At 49.6% G+C, this 19,252-nt stretch overlaps 1 protein-coding gene across 1 annotated transcript in view; it reads left to right on the top strand.

Annotated features, from left to right (window-relative positions):
* Positions 1–19,252, top strand: part of exoc4 (exocyst complex component 4) — a 115,181-nt gene that overhangs the window by 86,305 nt on the left and 9,624 nt on the right. The window contains exons 14-18 of the mRNA XM_079756215.1: positions 5,011–5,147; positions 7,498–7,653; positions 9,439–9,617; positions 18,285–18,429; positions 18,866–19,044. Coding sequence (XP_079612341.1) covers positions 5,011–5,147; positions 7,498–7,653; positions 9,439–9,617; positions 18,285–18,429; positions 18,866–19,044 — 796 coding nt within the window. The remainder of the gene's footprint in view (positions 1–5,010; positions 5,148–7,497; positions 7,654–9,438; positions 9,618–18,284; positions 18,430–18,865; positions 19,045–19,252) is intronic.

Below are 19,252 nucleotides of genomic sequence, written 5' to 3'. Positions count from 1 at the left end.
GTGTTTGCGCGTGTCCCCATCCATTAATCCAATCGCACTTGAAGGTGGGGTTCGGTGATGTGGTGATTGGTGGGTTCCCCGGTGAGCATGTTGATCAGCGTGAGACGCCGAGCAGCGGCCCACTGGAGCTAATCAGAAAACAGCCCTCTGACCCCCGGCTCCATTTCCATTTATAGTGCGCTAACATGCCTAGCGCCTCTGCAGCGCTGCACGCCACGCCCACACCGGCGTGCCGCTCACGCACACACCTGGAAAGACTAGCAGCACACACTGCTGCTCAGGGGCTAGACGTAGAGGCACACCTGAAGGCATGCACACAGAGGTACGAACACATGGAAGGGGACACACAAACACACAAAGATAAGTGTGTGTGTTACAGTGGAGCTGGCGGGATCATGTACGCCATGCGGCGTGTGTCGGGGGAGTCCTCGAAGTGTGTCGCTGCCGTGACGATGATGAACGACCTGTCACGGCCGCGCCCCATTCCCTCCCTTCGCCCCTGAGAATGGGGAACTGTGTGTGTGTGTGTGTGTGTGTGTGTTGGAGCATGTGCAGATGTGCATGTGTGTGAATGTATTGTTTTTGTGTGGTTTGCAGACCTGAATGCCATGTAAGGCGTTTAGAGTACAACCCATTACACAAGTCGATGCATCAGGGGTCAGTGTGGCCGGTGTACGGCACAGCCAAACATAGGGGCGCTGTGTTGATCAGGGAACCCCTTCACCCATTTCATATTCAGGTCCCTTGTTTTCCCTTGTTTCCACCCCACAACCCAGAAAGTGGTTTTAGATTGGTCTCTGAACCTAATATTCGTGACGTATATCGACTCCCATGAATCTCATCACTGCTCAAGCCAATGTTTCCGTTGGTTCCTCGGGCGCCTATTGTTGTCACGCAATGATGCCAACCCTGATGATGTTGTTCTCCCATCTGATCATCCAGAGATCCTTCCTTTATTCCATGTGATGATTAATATTCGTCCCCCACTTCCAAACAGAGTGTCTGTAGTGTTGGTAAGACACAGCGATGGCTTTACCCCCCCCTGGTCCCCGGGGGGGGGGCAGTCTTCCCCCCTCCCCTCTCGGTTGCGGTCGATCACACGCCCAAAAAGTGAACAGTCTGCTAAGTATGGCGGGTAAAAGATGGGAGAAATCACATTTCCTTTAGTGATTGGGCTCTTAGGACGGCAGCGGTATGAAAGACAAGACGCTAAGTGCGAGCAATCATGGCTCCTGGAGATTGGGGGGGGGGTGGGATTCTCTGGGCTTCACGTACACACAAGATGTATGGCTGTTGTTTGTCACGCCGTAATGGCAGACAATGTGGTTGCAAGCCATTAGGGAGAGAGAGCGATGGAGGGCGAGAGACGGAGAGATTGAACTGAACTGAAACACAGCAACCTCCCGAGCCCGATTCCTCTTTCAGTGTCACAGTCGACCAAGACGAAGCAGAACCAACAGAACCTGGCTATCCCACTCTGTCTCTCGCTCGGGCTCTCTCACGCTCTCTCTTTCTCTCTCTCCCTCTCTCTCTTTCTCTCTCTCCCTCTCTCTCTTGCGCTCTCTTTCGCTCTCACTCTCTCTCGCTCTTTCTCTCTCTCTTTCTCTGTCTTTCTTCTCTGTCTCTCTTCCCCCCCCCCCTCTCTCTCTCTGTCTCTCCGTCTCTGTATCTGTCTGTCTCTCTATCTCTTTTTACCTCTCTCTCTCTTCCTCTCTCTCTTCTTCCATCTTCTCAATTCTCATTCGGGCCCTTGATTACTTTTTAATGATTCCTGCAGCCTAAGACGAATGGCTGTGTTAACTGAGCAGGATTAGAGCGGGCAGGGCTGGCCGCCTCTGGCGGACGGAGAGCAATGGATCGGGGCGGCCATTGTGTTTACTCTTCCCCTCACGCTGACTCTGCGTCTTATTGACTTTTCACTCCTCAAGGAGAACAGGGGAGCACACACACACACACACACACACACACACACACACACACACACACACACACACACACACACACACACACACACACACACACTTGCTCATTGTCTGTGGGATGCAATGCATAGAACAAAGGAAGGAAACCCATTATTAGATTTTTTCTTTCTTTGTTCACACAATCATGTTATTCTGGATTCTTCACAATCTATAGTGTGAATGTGCCACACAGTACCACTGAATCAATATCTATATCATGCTAAATATATAAATGTATATGCATCAATATTTTTTTCATGTAGAAAAGAAAATCATCAGAACATGTTTGAAGGTAACCTGCAAAAGCACAAGGGAAGGAAGTACAGCGACACCGAAATCAGAGCAAAGCAGTCCTGCCCTCTAATGGTACAATGTGCACACATTATAGCTACGGTCTGGCTGCAACGCTGCAGCTAGTCCCCCACACGGCCTGGTGTGTGTCTGCTGCAGCCTGTGTGTGTGTGTGTGTGTTTTGGTGTGTCCGTGGGCTTACCTGCTCCTATGACAGACATGGATCAAGGAAGAGCAGCTGAGGCGACCAAACGGCTGTTAATATTAACATCACACCGCACGGTGGCTGGGCATGTGATGGGTGTGTGTGTGTGTGTGTGTGTGTGTGATCTCCAACTAGACACTACTGCCCCCTTCAGTCTCCTCCTGTCATCTCCTGACGGATCTGTGTGCTGTACCACAGAGTGGTACTAGTGGTTACACTGGGGTCGGTACTAATCTCATTCAAAAGACCCGGGCCGAATAGAATGCTGTTGGTGATTTTGTTTATATTACGGTTAACCGGGTTTCTATTGTATTTCTGGCTTTTATCAAGTCTCGTCGAGGTGTGCTTTCCAAACAAGCAAGGATTCCACCTCACCCACACAAATCGATTTTATGTATTTTTGGGGTTTTCCACGTTCTTGTTTTGTGTGCTATTTCAGTCGTGTAAACCGACAGACGACGAGCCCACCCTGGCATACAGAGGCAGACATGTGCTTGTATTTGCCCGCAGTACAAATGGGGAATCATGGAAATCCTTGTGTTCACTGGAGAGTTTGTCATTTGTAGAAGTTCACTTTTTGGTTGATTTAATTTATTTGATAATATGAAGGTGAATCATTTGGAGGTGACGAGATTGTGTTGGTGTGTGTTTGATTATGTTTGTGTGTGTGTCAGGTTGTGTGCGTCTCTCGAAGCCTGCCACTTCCTGGTCATTGCTGTGCATTGTAGTGTTGGAGTGAGGGTCCAGACTGTTGCTACAGTAATGGTGGTTTATCAGAGCTGTTGTATGGGAGAGATTGGTAAGTGGTGGGGGGCAGGCAACCAGTGACAATCCCATTGAACGGCTTTCAAATTACTCATAGAGTGTGTTTCAAAGTTTGCCCTGTGTGTGTGTGTGTGTGTGTGTGTGTGTGTGTGTGTGTGTGTGAATATACGTGTGTGTGTGTGTGTTTGTGAAGGAGCAATGCTGCTTCCAAGCAGGCTATTAGTCACACCGTGTTGGCTAATCTGTAATGACTGCTGTCACAGCCTTGCCATGGCTCCTAGTTCCGCACGTTTCACACACACACACACACACACACACACACACACACACACACACACACACACACACACACGGCTCGCAGTGCACAGAGCCCTATGACACATGCAAACAAACGCACACACAGAATCTTTGACGTTCGCACAATGGTCCATCCAGCCATAGGTGTATTACTTGTGACAGCCTCTCCAACAGGTAGACAGGCGATTGTTCAGTCACCTGGAGACCAGCAGACAGACAGTTCCTAGAATATAAACTGCTGTTGTCATAGTCTCTCTCTCACTCTCTCTTCCACCCCCTCAACACAGAACACAATAATGACCATCCTCTCTCTCTCCATCTTTTCCTAATTTAGTCCTGTGATCCTCTGTTCCTGACACCTGCTGCAGAACATCCCATCATAACCTCTCTCTCTCTCTCTCCCCCTCTCTATTTCTCTCCCTCTCCCTCTCTCTCTCTCTCTCTCTATCTCTCTCCCTCTCCCTCTCTCCCTCTCCCTCTCCCTCTCTCTCTCTCTCTATTTCCCTCTCCCTCTCCTTCTCCCTCTCTCTCTCTCTCTCTCTCTCTCTCTCTCTCTCTCTCTCTCTCTCTATTTCACTATTGTTAGGTGTGTACACCTTTAAACAGCAGCATTCAGACCAGTGTTTGCAATAACGCCGCTTAAAAGAACAGCATTAGGTAACACCGTTATTTTTTCAGTAACGGGGTTATCTAACTAATTACTGTTACCGTCGTTACAATGCCGTTACCGTTACTGTACGTTAAATGCGGTGCGTTACTATGAATTAATTTAATAAACTGCGTAATCCGAAGGCACCCCTGGCTCCAAACACAAACTGCTAGCGAGGAGACTGGGCGGGTTAACAACGAGATAAGCGATTATGATTGGCTAAGGCAGAGTCAAGTTTCATGGTAGCCAATCGGAGCCAGTGTTTTTACGCACAAGCCAGGACATGCGCGCCACACACACACACACACACACACACACACACACACACACACACACACACACACACACGCGCAAACGCACATGCACAAACCAAACAGATTCAATGAAGCAGCAGAAATCCGGAGCAATCCGATGAGCATTTTCTGTAGTATTCGGCAGATGTTCCACAGCCTTTGCAATCAAGCAAATTAAATCCAGTTGGAAGTATATCAGGGCCTTGAATGGGCATTTCAACCATTTAACAGAATAAGGCCAAGTGAAAACTGCTCAGAAAAGCCAAATTCTTTGACAGAGAGCAAATAGTTACTTTCCCTGGTAACTAGTTACTTTTTTTTTATTTTTTTTATTAAGTAGTAAGTAACTATAACTAATTACTTTTCTAAAGTACCGTTCCCATCACTGATTCAGACCCTGCAATGGAGCCACCTTCATAGTTGTGTTGTTTGGTGCCTTTCTGTTTCTGTTGAGATGATGCTTCTTGACAGCTCTGCTGTTGTGATTTATGTTTGTGGATGAAGGAATGAATCTTGACTTACTAATGTCTCTCTCCCTGTTCTCCTCAGAGCACCGTGGTGGTGGAGAAGTCCATCCAGGATCTGATGAACCTGATGCAGGACCTCAGTGCCTACTCCAACCAGTTCCTGGAGATGGTGTGTGACAAGCTGAAGGAGTACAAAGACATCTGCAACACTGCGTACAGGTGAAGCTCAGGGGACAGGGCGGATGATGGCAAAGTAGAGCAGACTGTAGGTTCTCTGGCGCCCTTTAGGTGTTTCTGGGATGAGACTAGCATGTAGGTAGCCTGGCTCCGCCCGCCTAAGTACTTCCGCTCAATTAGAATTTCCCTTCAGCACTACGTCTGCGTCTGTGGTATGTTAGTGGGTTTTCTCCGTCCAAATCTTCTGCGTCCAATCAGCGAACAGAGGGAGTGACTGGGATCAATGACGTCAAAGTCAGCTGTCGTTGACGGACAGCTTCACGCACAGTGTTTGGTTTGTCTACAGCCTGCGCGCAACGTGATTCCCGGCCAAACGTTAGCGATTGGTTATGGCAGATCCAGAGTGGCACTGGGCACATCCAATAGTTTTAAACTTCAACAGATACCCACCTTCAAGTGAGTTAACGTTTGTCAATTGAGTAGGTCCAGACTCTCTGTGCAAATGAAATGAAGAACGAGAGTCTGGTAGGACCAGGCTAGCATGTCGGTCCTCTAACAACCGCTCAGTGGTTGGTGTTATAATGAATGAATGTCACCATTCTGAGTCAACAGGAAGAAATTAGATTTACTCTTTAATCTTTCATTAGTTTGGCTAGGACCTCAGTAGCTAGTTCGTCTCCATATTATGTATTTTGCTCAGTCCAGGTTGACAATTTGATTAAATTAAAAGTTTAATAAGGACAGAATATTAATGAGTTTTGGCCTCTGGCAAATATGGAGAACTTGTGCTGCTGGTTGCTGCCCCCTCAACACAGCCTTGTGTGAACCAAGGGGGACATCACTGATGCTACAACCTTTTTCTTCTTTCAGTTAACATAATACTTTATTGATCCCAGATAGGGAAATATGGGGGCCACGTAGCAGTAGACAGTAATAGTAGTAGGAAAAATACAGTAGTAGAAGAAAAAATAGGTAATAAATTCAAAATGGTCAAAAGCAAAAATGCTAAACCATAATATGCCCAGACGGAGACAAGAGGCGTGAGGCAGAGCTGAACATAAAATGTTATTTATTTCCCCTCATCATCATGAACTGCTGTCGATGTTTCAAATTGTAATGCACTGCTGTTTGCTGCCGTATGCATTATTCAAGGTTTTTATTAAAAGTATTAGAGGGGGAGTTGAGAGGCAGTACTTCATACAAACAATAACTGCTTACATCAACAATTGGGATTTTTTCCCTTGTAGGAATGTTCAATTGAATTTTAGACACGCGCACACAGGCACACACACACCACACACACACACACACACACACACACACACACAGGCACACACACACAGGCACACATGTATAGGCACACACACACCACACACACACAGACAGGCACACATGTTTAGGCACATACACAGGCACACATCCACAGGGGCACATTTATGCACCGGTACACACACTTGCAAACACACAACCAAAAGCACATCATTCTCACACATGCATACACACAAAATTCTGGCACATTATTCACACATAGGCAAAAACCCTTAAACATACACACACATACACACACACACATCCATGTTCCCCTGGCTGCAGACTCACCTGAGCAGGTGAGGGGAGGGCAGGCTATTGATGCTGTGAGATGAAAGGAGGGAGGCTAGATGAGAGCATCGCTAGACCGCTGTGCGTCCATCTGGACGCGGTCACAGGTCGGGCCTCTGTTGCTATGAGACCCCACTATGGGGTCCTGGCGAAGGCGATTCCAAGCCCAGCGGAGACGTTGGACGTGTGCGTGTTGTGGTTGAGCTCAGTGAGGATGTGTGTTTGTCCCGTCGGGGGGATGTCTGCTGATGGGACTCCCAGAGGACGTGGTCTTCATGGCCGCTCCACGCGTGCGTTCCGTTTAATGAAGAGCAAAGCGCTGGTGAATCAGACACAACCGAAGAGCGAGTGTTGGCCGCCTGCCCTAATCCCGCTTCACAACGCTTCAAAGTCTCGTGTAATGAGGAACAATGCCGAGTGACACTCTCAAGACGCAGCACCCACACTCTGCGGGGATGCTTTGTGGGGACACGCTAGCATGGCTAGCGTAAATCTTTATTTACTTTGTTTATTTCATTGTCATTTGACAGTTGGTCGCCGGCAGGGACAGCATTAATGTGTGCGAGACGAAACACAAGCTGGCTACCCAAAACATAAACAGACGTTGCGATTGGAAGCCAAATCAAACGCTGCCTTTTCTGTTAGCCCGCTCTGTTTGTGGTAAACTAAAAACGTCCTCTGTGTCTTCATGACATTCTCTGTCTGTATGCGTACATCTAATCTAGATACAACATTGATATATTTTGTATGTGTGTGTGCGTGTGTGTGTGTGTGTGTGTGTCCTTCCCTCCAGGGGCATCGTCCAGTGTGAGGAGAAGCTGACCATCAGTGCCTCCTGGTCCAAGGACGAGGACATCAGCCGCCTGCTGCAGTCCCTCCCCAACTGGGCCAACATGAGCCAGCCCCGGCAGGCCCGGCAGCAGAGGGAGGAGGAGGAGGACTTCACCAGGTGAGGGGAGGAGGAGGAGGAGGAGGAGGGGGAGGAGGAGGAGGAGGAGGACTTCACCAGGTGAGGGGAGGAGGAGGAGGTGGGATGGAGACTAGAGGGAGGAGGAGGAGGACTTCACCAGGTGACGGGAGGAGGAGGAGGAGGAGGGGGAGGAGGAGGAGGGGGAGGAAGAGGAGGAGGAGGAGGGGGAGGAGGAGGAGGAGGACTTCACCAGGTGAGGGGAGGAGGAGGAGAAGGAGAAGGAGGAGGGGGAGGAGGAGGGGGGGAGGAGGGGGAGGAGGAGGAGGGGGAGGAAGAGGAGGAGGAGGAGGAGGAGGGGGAGGAGGAGGAGGGGGACTTCACCAGGTGAGGGGAGGAGGAGGAGGAGGAGGAGGGGGAGGAGGACTTCACCAGGAGAGGGGAGGAGGTGTAAGGGGTCTTGCTGTGTGTCCAGGGCTTCTGGGCCTACACATGTACACACAATGTACACACGTGCAATACACACGTACGCAAACGCACAAAACACACAGACGCACTCAGGAGACTCACGCAAACGTAGACACTCTTCCAAACTTGCATGCACGCAACACACAAACACACACACACATACACACAACAAAGCATACACACAAATATGCGCACTAGCATCCCCCCTCTTCCCCCACACCCACACACACAAACACATCTACACAACCCACTCAACAATCACACACACCGTCCCCCCCCGGTCTGTCCCTTCGCTCTCATCCTGCGTGTTCCTGAGCCTTGGTTCTGTTGACTAAGACGTGGCCATAAAGTAAGTCATGATTGCTCTCCTTTAAGCGTGTCTCGGAGCAGACCCCCGCACAGAGAGAAACAAAATGGGAAGAAAGAGAGAGGGGGGAGGTGAGGGGGGGTCAGTCTTATCCAAATTGGCTGTGGATGTGCGCAGCCCTCAGGGATCGTTCTGGAACTCATTGAAGAGGAATAGTCAAGTAAATAAATAAATTGCTTATGTGGCCAGAGAAAGCCAATTCATTTTATTTTCTGCATGTGCATGTACTCAGCCTGCCTCCTTTCTCTTTGTCTCTCTCTCTCTCTCTCTTTCGCTCTCTCTCTCTCTCTCTCTCTCTCTCGCTCTCTCTCTCTCTCTTTCTCTCTCTCTCCCTCTCGCTCTCTCTCTCTCTCTCTCTCTCTCTCTCTCTCTCTCTGTGTCTCTCTCCCTCCCTCTCTCTCTCTCGCTCTCTCTCTCACGCCATCTCTCTCGCTCCCTCGCCATCTCGCACGCTCTCGCTCACTTCCCTCTTTCTCTCGCCCCAACACACACACAAACACAGGGATACTGTAAGAGAGAGCACAAGGCTTTTTGATTTGAAAGCTGTGGACTTTTCCATCACTCAGAAAGAAGGATTATCTCATGCACGACTGGCAGCCGAGTGCTTTGATAAAAAGCCACATAATGGGTGAGGGTGTTGGTGTGTGTTGGGGGCGGGGATCACTTAAGTGGTCAATGCCCGGTTGTACTGGCCAACTATTGGCGTTTTTTTGACATGTAATATTTCACATTGTGGGTTTCAGAATGATAATGGCTTGTGGTGATGTCATTGCTGTAGCACATGATGTCATGCACATTCCAAGCCGCCGTCTTGATGCTTCTTGACTGTTGTTTTTAATAATGACAACATCGAGTTTGCTTGGTTTTGCCTATTTTTACCAAGATGGCCGCTTGGAATGTGAATCCGGCTCTTCAGATAACATGACCCTGCTAAACCCACCAATCAGAAGGGCCGAAAACTCCCCACTAACCGCCTTCTTGGTTTCCCGCAGAGCGGCCTTCGCCAAGGAGTCGGAGGTGTTGACGGGTAACCTAGGCGATAAGCTGATCCCACAGAACGAGATCCTGCGGGACGTGAGTGACCTCAAGGCCCTGGCCAACCTCCAGGAGAGCCTGGAATGGCTCGCCGTCCGCCTCAAGGTCTTCTCCTCCCACCTGCCCCACGCCCCCGGTGAGCATGTGTGTGTGTGTGTGTGTGCGCGCCTGTGTGTGTGTGTTGTAACAGGCATGTGTATTTCTCGAGGTGGGGCTCAGCTTCTTCTCATCGGGCGACAGAATCAGGTGGTTAATGATGTTATGAGCAGTCTCTGGCTGTGGCGCGGACAACAGTTGGACAATGTTGGACAACAGTTGGACAATGTTGGACAACAGTTGGACAATGGCGTGTCGTTGCTGTTTCAGAGGCTGCATTCACAGTAGGGTTAGGATCTGTTTAAGTCAGCGTGTTACCTCCGTGTATACTCACAGCCACGTAGACATTAAAACACACCAGTCTGTAGAGTGTTAGGTTTGGTTATTAAAAACGAGTTTCATGTTCAGTGGAAATCTGTAGCCTGGGAGAAGATAAGTTTAGTGAGAAAACGTTAAAAAGACAATTCACACCAGTCTGGCACAGAAATGCTTATCCACACACACATTTTTTGTGGTGAACACAACGATGCAGCGATGGTGTGTGGTATACGGTGCAATTGTTGACCAGAATGTGTGCGTAGTGAGAAGCTGACTGTGAGCTACAAGCTAGCTGGTTATCCCCTCCCTGTTAGTGATACGTGTGTAACCTGTGAGCTACAAGCTAGCTGGTTATCCCTTCCCTGTTAGTGATACGTGTGTAACCTGTGAGCTACAAGCTAGCTGGTTATCCCTTCCCTGTTAGTGATACGTGTGTAACCTGTGAGCTACAAGCTAGCTGGTTATCCCTTCCCTGTTAGTGATACGTGTGTAACCTGTGAGCTACAAGCTAGCTGGTTATCCCTTCCCTGTTAGTGATACGTGTGTAACCTGTGAGCTACAAGCTAGCTGGTTATCCCTTCCCTGTTAGTGATACGTGTGTAACCTGTGAGCTACAAGCTAGCTGGTTATCCCTTCCCTGTTAGTGATACGTGTGTAACCTGTGAGCTACAAGCTAGCTGGTTATCCCTTCCCTGTTAGTGATACGTGTGTAACCTGTGAGCTACAAGCTAGCTGGTTATCCCTTCCCTGTTAGTGATACGTGTGTAACCTGTGAGCTACAAGCTAGCTGGTTATCCCTTCCCTGTGAGTGATAAGTGTGTACCTTCCCTCCTCTGAGTCACGTTCTTTCAGTCAGTTCCTGTTCCTCTGCTCCCTCATTAGGTGAAATGTACGGTATTAATTATTATAATATCAAATCATGCCAAAGCTCAATTGTTTGTTTGTGTTGTTCATTTTGCTGAGCGTATTTAATCCCCCTCATAACAGCCTTTAGCATCTTGTTATATGCTTTTAACATTTAGTTGTTTATCTATTTTCGCTCATTACTTTACACTCATTACACAACATTACTTACACTCGTAACTCTCATTAAAGAGCTGCAAGATTGTGTCGCAGGGTATACTATCTCATTAAATCAGAAAAAACTGCAAGAATCATACATACATTCTAATTTATACAATCACATTTACATCACTGAATAACATTATGTTACTTGTCTATTTGTCCAACACCAACCACTCATCAAAATATTGTCAGTCCATCAATGAAGTTGTATTTATGAAGCACATTTTTATACATACAAATTCATTGCACTTAAAATAGGACAACAAAGTACGTACTTAAAATGAAGTGAAGTAGAATCCTAAGGACATTTATTTCGGTCAGCTGTTGCAACTCGTGTTTGCTTCGATATCAAAGGATATCGTTGACATGAGTCGTTGTCACGGCTACTTGACCTCAGACTATTATTTCTGTCGCATAGCTCAACTTAAGTTCAAGAAATCAAAAATAATTAGATGAGGAGGTTGGCTTGTTCTCTTGCTCTCTGCAAAGCTCTTCCTCATGTGCGCTCGCTGTCTCTCTCTCTGTCTCTCTCTCTCTCTCTCTCTCTGCCTCTCTGTCTGTCTTTCTCTGTCTCTCTTTCTCTGTCTCTCTCTGTCTCTCTCTCTCTCTCTCACTCGCTCTCTCTCTCTCTCTCTCTCTCTCTCTCTCTCTCCCTCTCCCCCTGTCTCTCTCCCCCTCCCCCCAAATGCCCCCCACTAGCAGATAAGGACTCCAAAAGAGTGTGGTTGGGGTGAGGTGGGGGGCTGTGACATAATTACCATTCATTCTTGTGGTGGGGGGGGCTAATGGGAAGGATAGGGCAGTCACTTATCATGCCGGGACAGCCTTCTGCATTGTTCATTATTTAGTGTTTGCCAAGCCCGCGATGGATTGCTCAAGTGTGTGTGTCGTATTGCCTTGGCGTACGTGTCTGTGTGTGTGTGTGTGTGTGTGTGTGTGTGTGTGTGCGTGTGCGTGTGCGTGTGCGTGTGCGTGTGTGTGTGTGTGTGTGTGTGCGTGTGCGTGTGCGTGTGCGTGCGTGTCTGTGTGTGTCAGTGTGTGTGTGTGAGAGACAGAGACAGAGAGAGAGAGGGCGAGAGAGAGACCTCTTCCCTCTGTCTCTGGGAGGGTCCACCCCACGTTATCTGCCCCCCCACCCCTCCCCCCTTCATGCCCCTCCAAATTGGATTTTATATTACGAGAGCAGTCAGGTATGAACAAGTCATTTTCTCCGTTGTCGTCGTCTTCTTCTCTTTTTTGTCTTTTCGGTCTTCCTCCTTCCCCGCCTTCCTTCCTGCGGCTTCCTGCTCCGTCTGGGGGCAGGATGCAGGTTCCTTTACGCCTGTCTCCGCGTTAAGCAGTCTGGCCCATTAAAAGGAAGTTTTTGCCGTCACGGCCGGCTGCTCCACACTGGTCATTTGGCGGGGCCAACCTTGCGATGTCATTGGCCTTTGAGGGCTTTGAGGTTGTGTTGGTGATACATTGTTGTGTTGTGTGTGCGTGTTTGTGGGTCACAAACAAATATTGGTTATAAGGAGAGGGTAAAGAAAACTGTTTGTAATGAAGGTGTGTGTGTGTGTGTGTAAAGTGGAGCGCTGATTGCTGTGCAGGAGAGAACTGGGAAGGCTTATCAGCCGTCTGGTCGAAGCACTGGACACTTAATCCACAACACACACAGACACACACACACACACACAGCGTTCCGTGCCAGTGTGAGCACTACTGTCAAACTTCCACTTTTCTCCGTCCTCTTTGTCCACCGGTGTGTCTGTGGGGGATGGCTTGTTGCTTGTTAATGTGCTGAATATGCATCTATGAACCATACACACAGACACACGTGCACTCGACCCACACCGGCTCTGCTGGACCTCCCTGTCCCTGCAGCTGCCCTGTGCTCGTTCCAGCGCCCACCAGAGTGGGGATTGTGTCAGTCCAGACTCAAATTCTCTGAGGCCAAAGACTGTGTGCAGCAATTACTCTGTACCCTGTGTGTGTGTGTGTGTGTGTGTGTGTGTGTGCGTGCACCGTGGCCTCTGCTTCGCTCAGTCCCGCTGAGCGTCCCTCTCGTCCCACTCAGCGCAGCGCAGATGAAATGAAATCTGTGCTGCAGGCGCCGCCGACCAATCGGCTGCTCCGTATCGTCTGGTGTACCTGGGGACCAATCAGCTGCTCCGTATCGTCTAGTGTACCTGGGGACCAATCGGCTGCTCCCTATCGTCTAGTGTACCTGGGGACCAATCGGCTGCTCCCTATCGTCTAGTGTACCTGGGGACCAATCGGCTGCTCCATATCGTCTATTGTACCTGGGGACTAATCGGCTGCTCCGTGTCGTCTGGTGTACCTGGGGACCAATCGGCTGCTCCCTATCGTCTAGTGTACCTGGGGACCAATCGGCTGTGCTGTATCGTCTAGTGTGCCTGGTGACCAATCGGCTGCTCCGTATCGTCTAGTGTGCCTGGGGAACCACTAGTTGGATTTATCACACATACAGAGAAGGAGAGAGACACACACACACACACATACAGAGAGGGAGAGAGAGACACACACAGACACATACAGAGAGGGAGAGAGACACACACACACACATACAGAGAAGGAGAGAGACACACACACACACACATACAGAGAGGGAGAGAGAGACACACACACACACACATACAGAGAGGGAGAGAGACACACACACCGCAGAGGGAGAGAAACACACACACATACACAGAGATAGAGACACACACACACACATACAGAGAGAGAGAGACACACACACATACACATACAGAGAGGGAGAGAGAGACACACACACACACATACAGAGAGGGAGAGAGACACACACCGCAGAGGGAGAGAAACACACACACATACACACAGAGAGACACACACACACACACACACACACACGCACACGCACACACACACGCCTATCCAGATGGGAGGGAGAGAACGGCCTGTGGATAAGTAACTCGGGAGGTGGTGGAGTTGGGCTCCCACCTCCCGACCTTGTCCTTGACAAGCAGAGGTCGTCGTTGTTCCTTCAAGTCATGGACGGGTTACACTACAGCGCAGTGCCAACCTCCTCCATAATGTAAGAAATGGACATTCACAAGGTACAGAGTGCATTATTAAAACGAATCATTGACGACGATAAAGGAGACGATCCAGATTGAATTTCAAATCGTTGCCTTTTAACTTTGAATTGACTCATGACACCCGAGTCAGTTAGAATCTTCTCCCTCGGAGACTCCTCTTCACAGCTCAGGCCCCCATGAAGAGTTGTTTGAGTCTCTCTTCTTTCTCCCTCCTCCTCCCGCCGTCTCCCCCTCTCTCCACTGCAGATGTCCATCCCTCCACCAGCAGCTACAGAATAATAAGCCTCACTCCCCCCCCCCACCAGGCGGTTATGAATCATTCATCGTTCCGCCCTTGCAGCGGTTTAAAGCCATCCCCTCACTTACCTCTCGTCACTCTTTCTCCCTCCGTCTCCCCCAGAGCTGCTTCTCTCTCTGACAACACACCGACCACGAGGCTTCCTTCTTTGACTCATTTTCTCTCTTTTCTTTATTTGTGTTCAATCATCGTGTTTGTTTATGAAGCTCTCGCTTTTTAGATGTCGTGTTTGTCCCTAGTGAAAAGAGAGGCTGGGAGGGTGTGTGTGTGTGTGTGTGTGTGCCTGTCTGCCTGTGTGTGTCTGCCTGTATGTGTGTGCGTGTTTCCATCATGCAGTGCTCCTCCTGATGTCTGCCACCCCTATCTCCTGCAGATGGTGCGCAACAGACGTTTCTCTTAGATGGGATGGCAAAATAATAGGATAACTGCATCAACACACACACACACACACACACACACACACACACACACACACACACACACACGCACCGCACTTAAAGACTTTTTGGCGTCACCAAGTCCACAAAACGTTTAATCAGGCGTAGGAAAAAAGAGCTAGAATCAGAATCAGAATCAGAATCCAACAAGAGAAGAAGTCTGGGTGAAAAGAGCGGGAAATATGAAGAAGGAGACGAAAACCAGCCAATGGGAAGAGGAGGACAGTGGAGGGCAGAGGGAGGAAGAGGAAGATATCAGTCAGGGCCAATAAGTCGTCTCCCTTCTGCACGTCTGTTCCCGACTCTAATGATGGACCCCTGCCGTGTGACCCTCCCTCCACCGCCCCCCCGCCCACCTGACACCCCTTGTGGTTGTGTCCCTGTGTGTGTGTGTGTGTGTGTGTGTGTGTGTGTGTGTGTGGTTGTGTCCCTGTGTGTGTGTGTGTGTGGTTGTGTCCCTGTGTGTGTGTGTGTGTGTGTGTGTGTGTGTGTGTGTGTGGTTGTGTCCCTGTGTGTGTGTGTGTGGTTGTGTCCCTGTGTGTGTGTGTGTGTGGTTGTGTCCCTGTGTGTGTGTGTGTGTGGTTGTGTCCCTGTGTGTGTGTGTGTGTGGTTGTGTCCCTGTGTGTGTGTGTGTGTACGTGTGTGTGTGTGGTTGTGTCCCTGTGTGTGTCTGTGTGTGTGTGGTTGTGTCCGTGTGTGTGTGTGTGTGTGTGTGGTTGTGTTCCTGTGTGTGTGTGTGTGTGTGTGGTTGTGTCCCTGTGTGTGTGTGTGTGTGTGTGGTTGTGTCCCTGTGTGTGTGTGTGTGTGTGTGTGTGTGGTTGTGTCCCTGTGTGTGTGTGTGTGTGTGTGTGTGTGTGGTTGTGTCCCTGTGTGTGTGTGTGTGTGTGTGTGTGTGGTTGTGTCCCTGTGTGTGTGTGTGTGTGTGTGTGTGGTTGTGTCCTTGTGTGTGTGTGTGTGTGTGTGGTTGTGTCCCTGTGTGTGTGTGTGTGTGTGGTTGTGTCCCTGTGTGTGTGTGTGGTTGTGTCCCTGTGTGTGTGTGTGTGTGTGTGTGTGTGTGGTTGTGTCCCTGTGTGTGTGTGTTTGTGTGGTTGAGTCCTTGTGTGTGTGTGTGTGTGTGTGGTTGTGTCCCTGTGTGTGTGTGTTTGTGTGGTTGTGTCCTTGTGTGTGTGTGTGTGTGTGGTTGTGTCCCTGTGTGTGTGTGTGTGTGTGGTTGTGTCCCTGAGTGTGTGTGGTTGTGTCCCTGAGTGTGTGTGTCGGGGTACAGGGGCCCCCTGCTGGGCCTGTATCACAGCGGGGCTCCTAGTCTTCCTGTGCCAGGGAGAGCGTGTGAAATACACATAAGAGGAAACAAGCCAATCATTCCTCCCTTTCACCAAAACACATGTACTGTACTGAAGGGTGTTCACACTGACAGGCAGGCATACACACACACAATCACAATACACAAACACCCATCTGGACACAAACACACACATGCACACAAACACGCAAATCCGCAAATAAAACTTTGATGTGAGAGCCACAGACACACATCTTATCTAATTATCTCTCTCTCTCTCTCTCTCTCTCTCTCTCTCTCTCTCTCTCTCTCTCTCTCTCTCTCTCTCTCTCTCTTTCTCTGTGTGTCGTCTGAAACTGTTTCCAGACTACGCCAGAAAAATCATTTTAATAAATAAGTCATTGTATTTTTTGTCTCCAATTGACCTGTTTCTAAATACGTTTTAATGCATCAATTTGTTTTTCATTTCCCATGTTGTCCACAATGCATGTTCAAACTGGGTAACGGGGTACTTGCACACACACATACACACACATACACACACATACACACACATACACACACATACAAGGTTAACAAAGGGCGACAGTTAATTATATCGTCTATATAGTGACTTCATACTTTAAAACACCCATTTTGTCTCTTTCTCACACAGACATACACACAAACACACACACACACACACACAGACACAGACACACACACACACACACACACAGTACACAAAAGCCATGTTTACCCGTTTCTCTCTGTCTTTTAATAGGATGGCCAATCTCTAGACACCATCTCCTTATCCTAGCGACCGGTCATCAACCCAGCTGTCACTGATGTGACTCACCCGCGTCTCCCCCCCTCCCTCCCCTCAGAGGCACAGGAGGCTGTTTGCTCTGCTGATTGGTGTGTCTTAGTGTTTGTTTAAGCCAATGGCTTTCCTGCTTATCAATTGACCATTTACAGCATGGCTCGTAGGGTGGGGGCATCGGGCCACGTGCACACCCAGGGGTGCTGCTCAGGGATGTAGCTGAACGTGCACGCACATGCACAGGTTATGCTTGGACATGGTCTCGGCTTCCCAATAGTCGGAGTATAGAATAGTATGGTGGACATTTTGTAACCGCATGAATGCACAAGAGTGTGTGTGTGTGTCTGTGTTAGTATTTCCATGCGTGTGCACATGTGATGCTCTCTGTGAGAGAGAGAGAGACAGAGAAAGGTGGGGAACAGTGAGAAAGAAAGAATGAGAGAGTGAGAGAGACATGGGGAACAGTAAGAGAGAGAGAATGAGAGAGTGAGAGAGAGATGGAGCAGGTGATTGTTATGGTGAAGAAGGAGAGAAATAGAGTTTCTGCCCTTCAAAGGACAGGCAGAGCAACTTGGGAGCTGGCCTCGAACATTGAACATTGAAAAGTTGGTCTCCACAAACACGCACACACATACACACACACGCACACACTCACACCACACATGCACAACCAAAGCCCTACCTCATTCCCCCAGCAACCACAAACACTAATGCTCACAACCACACACTCACACTCACAACGCCTCTTTGACCAAATAGACGTACATATGAGTGACGGGGCCAATGTCTCTCCCTTTCCTCTCTGTGCTAATTTATGGCCATTGATCTCCACTGTGCTGAATTCATACACACTTAATACGCGCTCTTGCACCCAAACACACGCACGCACGCACGCACAGACACACACACACACACACACACACACACATACAAACACACACAAGCACACATACACACACATACTGAAGTGTACTCACCCCTGCACACACACACTGGCTGTGGTCCAGAGCAGCGGGCCGACAGGGCTCCTGCTGCCTCAGCACCAGAGGAGGACGCACTGGGGGGGCGCTACTGCCCCCAGAACTGAGGACAAAGGAGCTGTTTGTTTCTGCTGCTGTCGTTGTGCGATGGTTATTTTGGTTGCGTTACTGCGCGTGTGTGTTCTACTTCCATTGACCTGATTCTGTTCTCCTATGTGCGGCTCGGGATTCCTTTGGTCGTAGTATTTGTTACGCTACATGCAGACGCATCACGGCCTGTGGGAATCTTGTGAACATTTGAACTTCAGATTTCATAAAGGGTCACTCTATCAGGACAATTATTTTAGGACGTGTGTGTGTTCTTGTGTCCGTGCGTATGCGTGTGCCATTAAGAATATCTCACGTGAGTGCGTTTCGAGATACCTGTGAGGCTTTCCCCCGACGCATGACGTCTGTGTTTCCTCAGGGGGCTGCCTGGGCCCGCCCGACAGCCAGCTGACCAATGAGAGCGAGCGCAGCCGGGAGCAGATCCTGCAGACCCTCTCCGACCTCTCTGGCAGCTTCCAGGACATCGCAGACCGCTGCCTGCTGGTGCTTCACCTGGAAGTCAGGTAGGAGGAGGAGGCAGGGCCTGGGGGTCCAACCCCCCCAAAGGAATAAGCAACTTACAGATACAAACACAAACAAGACATGGCAGGAACAGAATAGGATCTGAATCTACCATTTGATGGAAACTGGGACCTCCAGGTATTTCAAACTGTAAAGACTCCTCTTTACAGTTTGAAACTGTAAGTTAGGAATGGACATCTGTCTTCCCTTCTTCTGCATAACTCCACATAAAGGAGGGGGGGGCAGCTTATGTGTTGAACGGGGCATCAACAAAACTCAACCCACCACACATCAAAGGATATTGTAGAAATGATCCAGGATTGTTTGTATCAGTACCCAAAGAGTACAGGTTCCTTTAGGCTGATGTTTAGCTATCAGCGGCAGCTCATTGACTCCCTCCTATTCCCTGAATCGTCTCATCATGGATCCTCCCTGCAGGGTTCACTGCTTCCACTACCTGATCCCCCTGGCCAAGCAGGGGAACTACGCCATCGTGGCCAACGTGGAGAGCATGGACTACGACCCCCTGGTGGTGAAACTCAACAAGGACATCTCTGCCATCGAGGAGGCCATGGGCGCGGCCCTGCAGCAGCACAAGTTCCAGTACATCTTCGAAGGTGATGGCAAGATGGCCGCCGGGCTGTTGGTCATCTGCCAATAGGCAGAGGCTCAGCGACCAGGAGGAGGAGGAGGAGGAGGAGGAGGAGGAGGAGGAGGGGGGGGGGGGGGGGGGGGGAGGAAGGGGAGGAGGAGGGGGGGGGGGAGGAGGAGGAGGAGCGGGGGGAGGAGGGGGAGGAAGAGGAGGGGGAGGGGGAGGAGGAGGAG

The sequence above is a fragment of the Pollachius pollachius genome (assembly GCF_949987615.1).
Source record: "Pollachius pollachius genome assembly, chromosome: 18".
Taxonomy (NCBI): Eukaryota; Metazoa; Chordata; class Actinopteri; order Gadiformes; family Gadidae; genus Pollachius; species Pollachius pollachius.
Note: the sequence above shows the minus strand (reverse complement) of the source record. Positions and strands in the feature narration are given on the sequence as shown.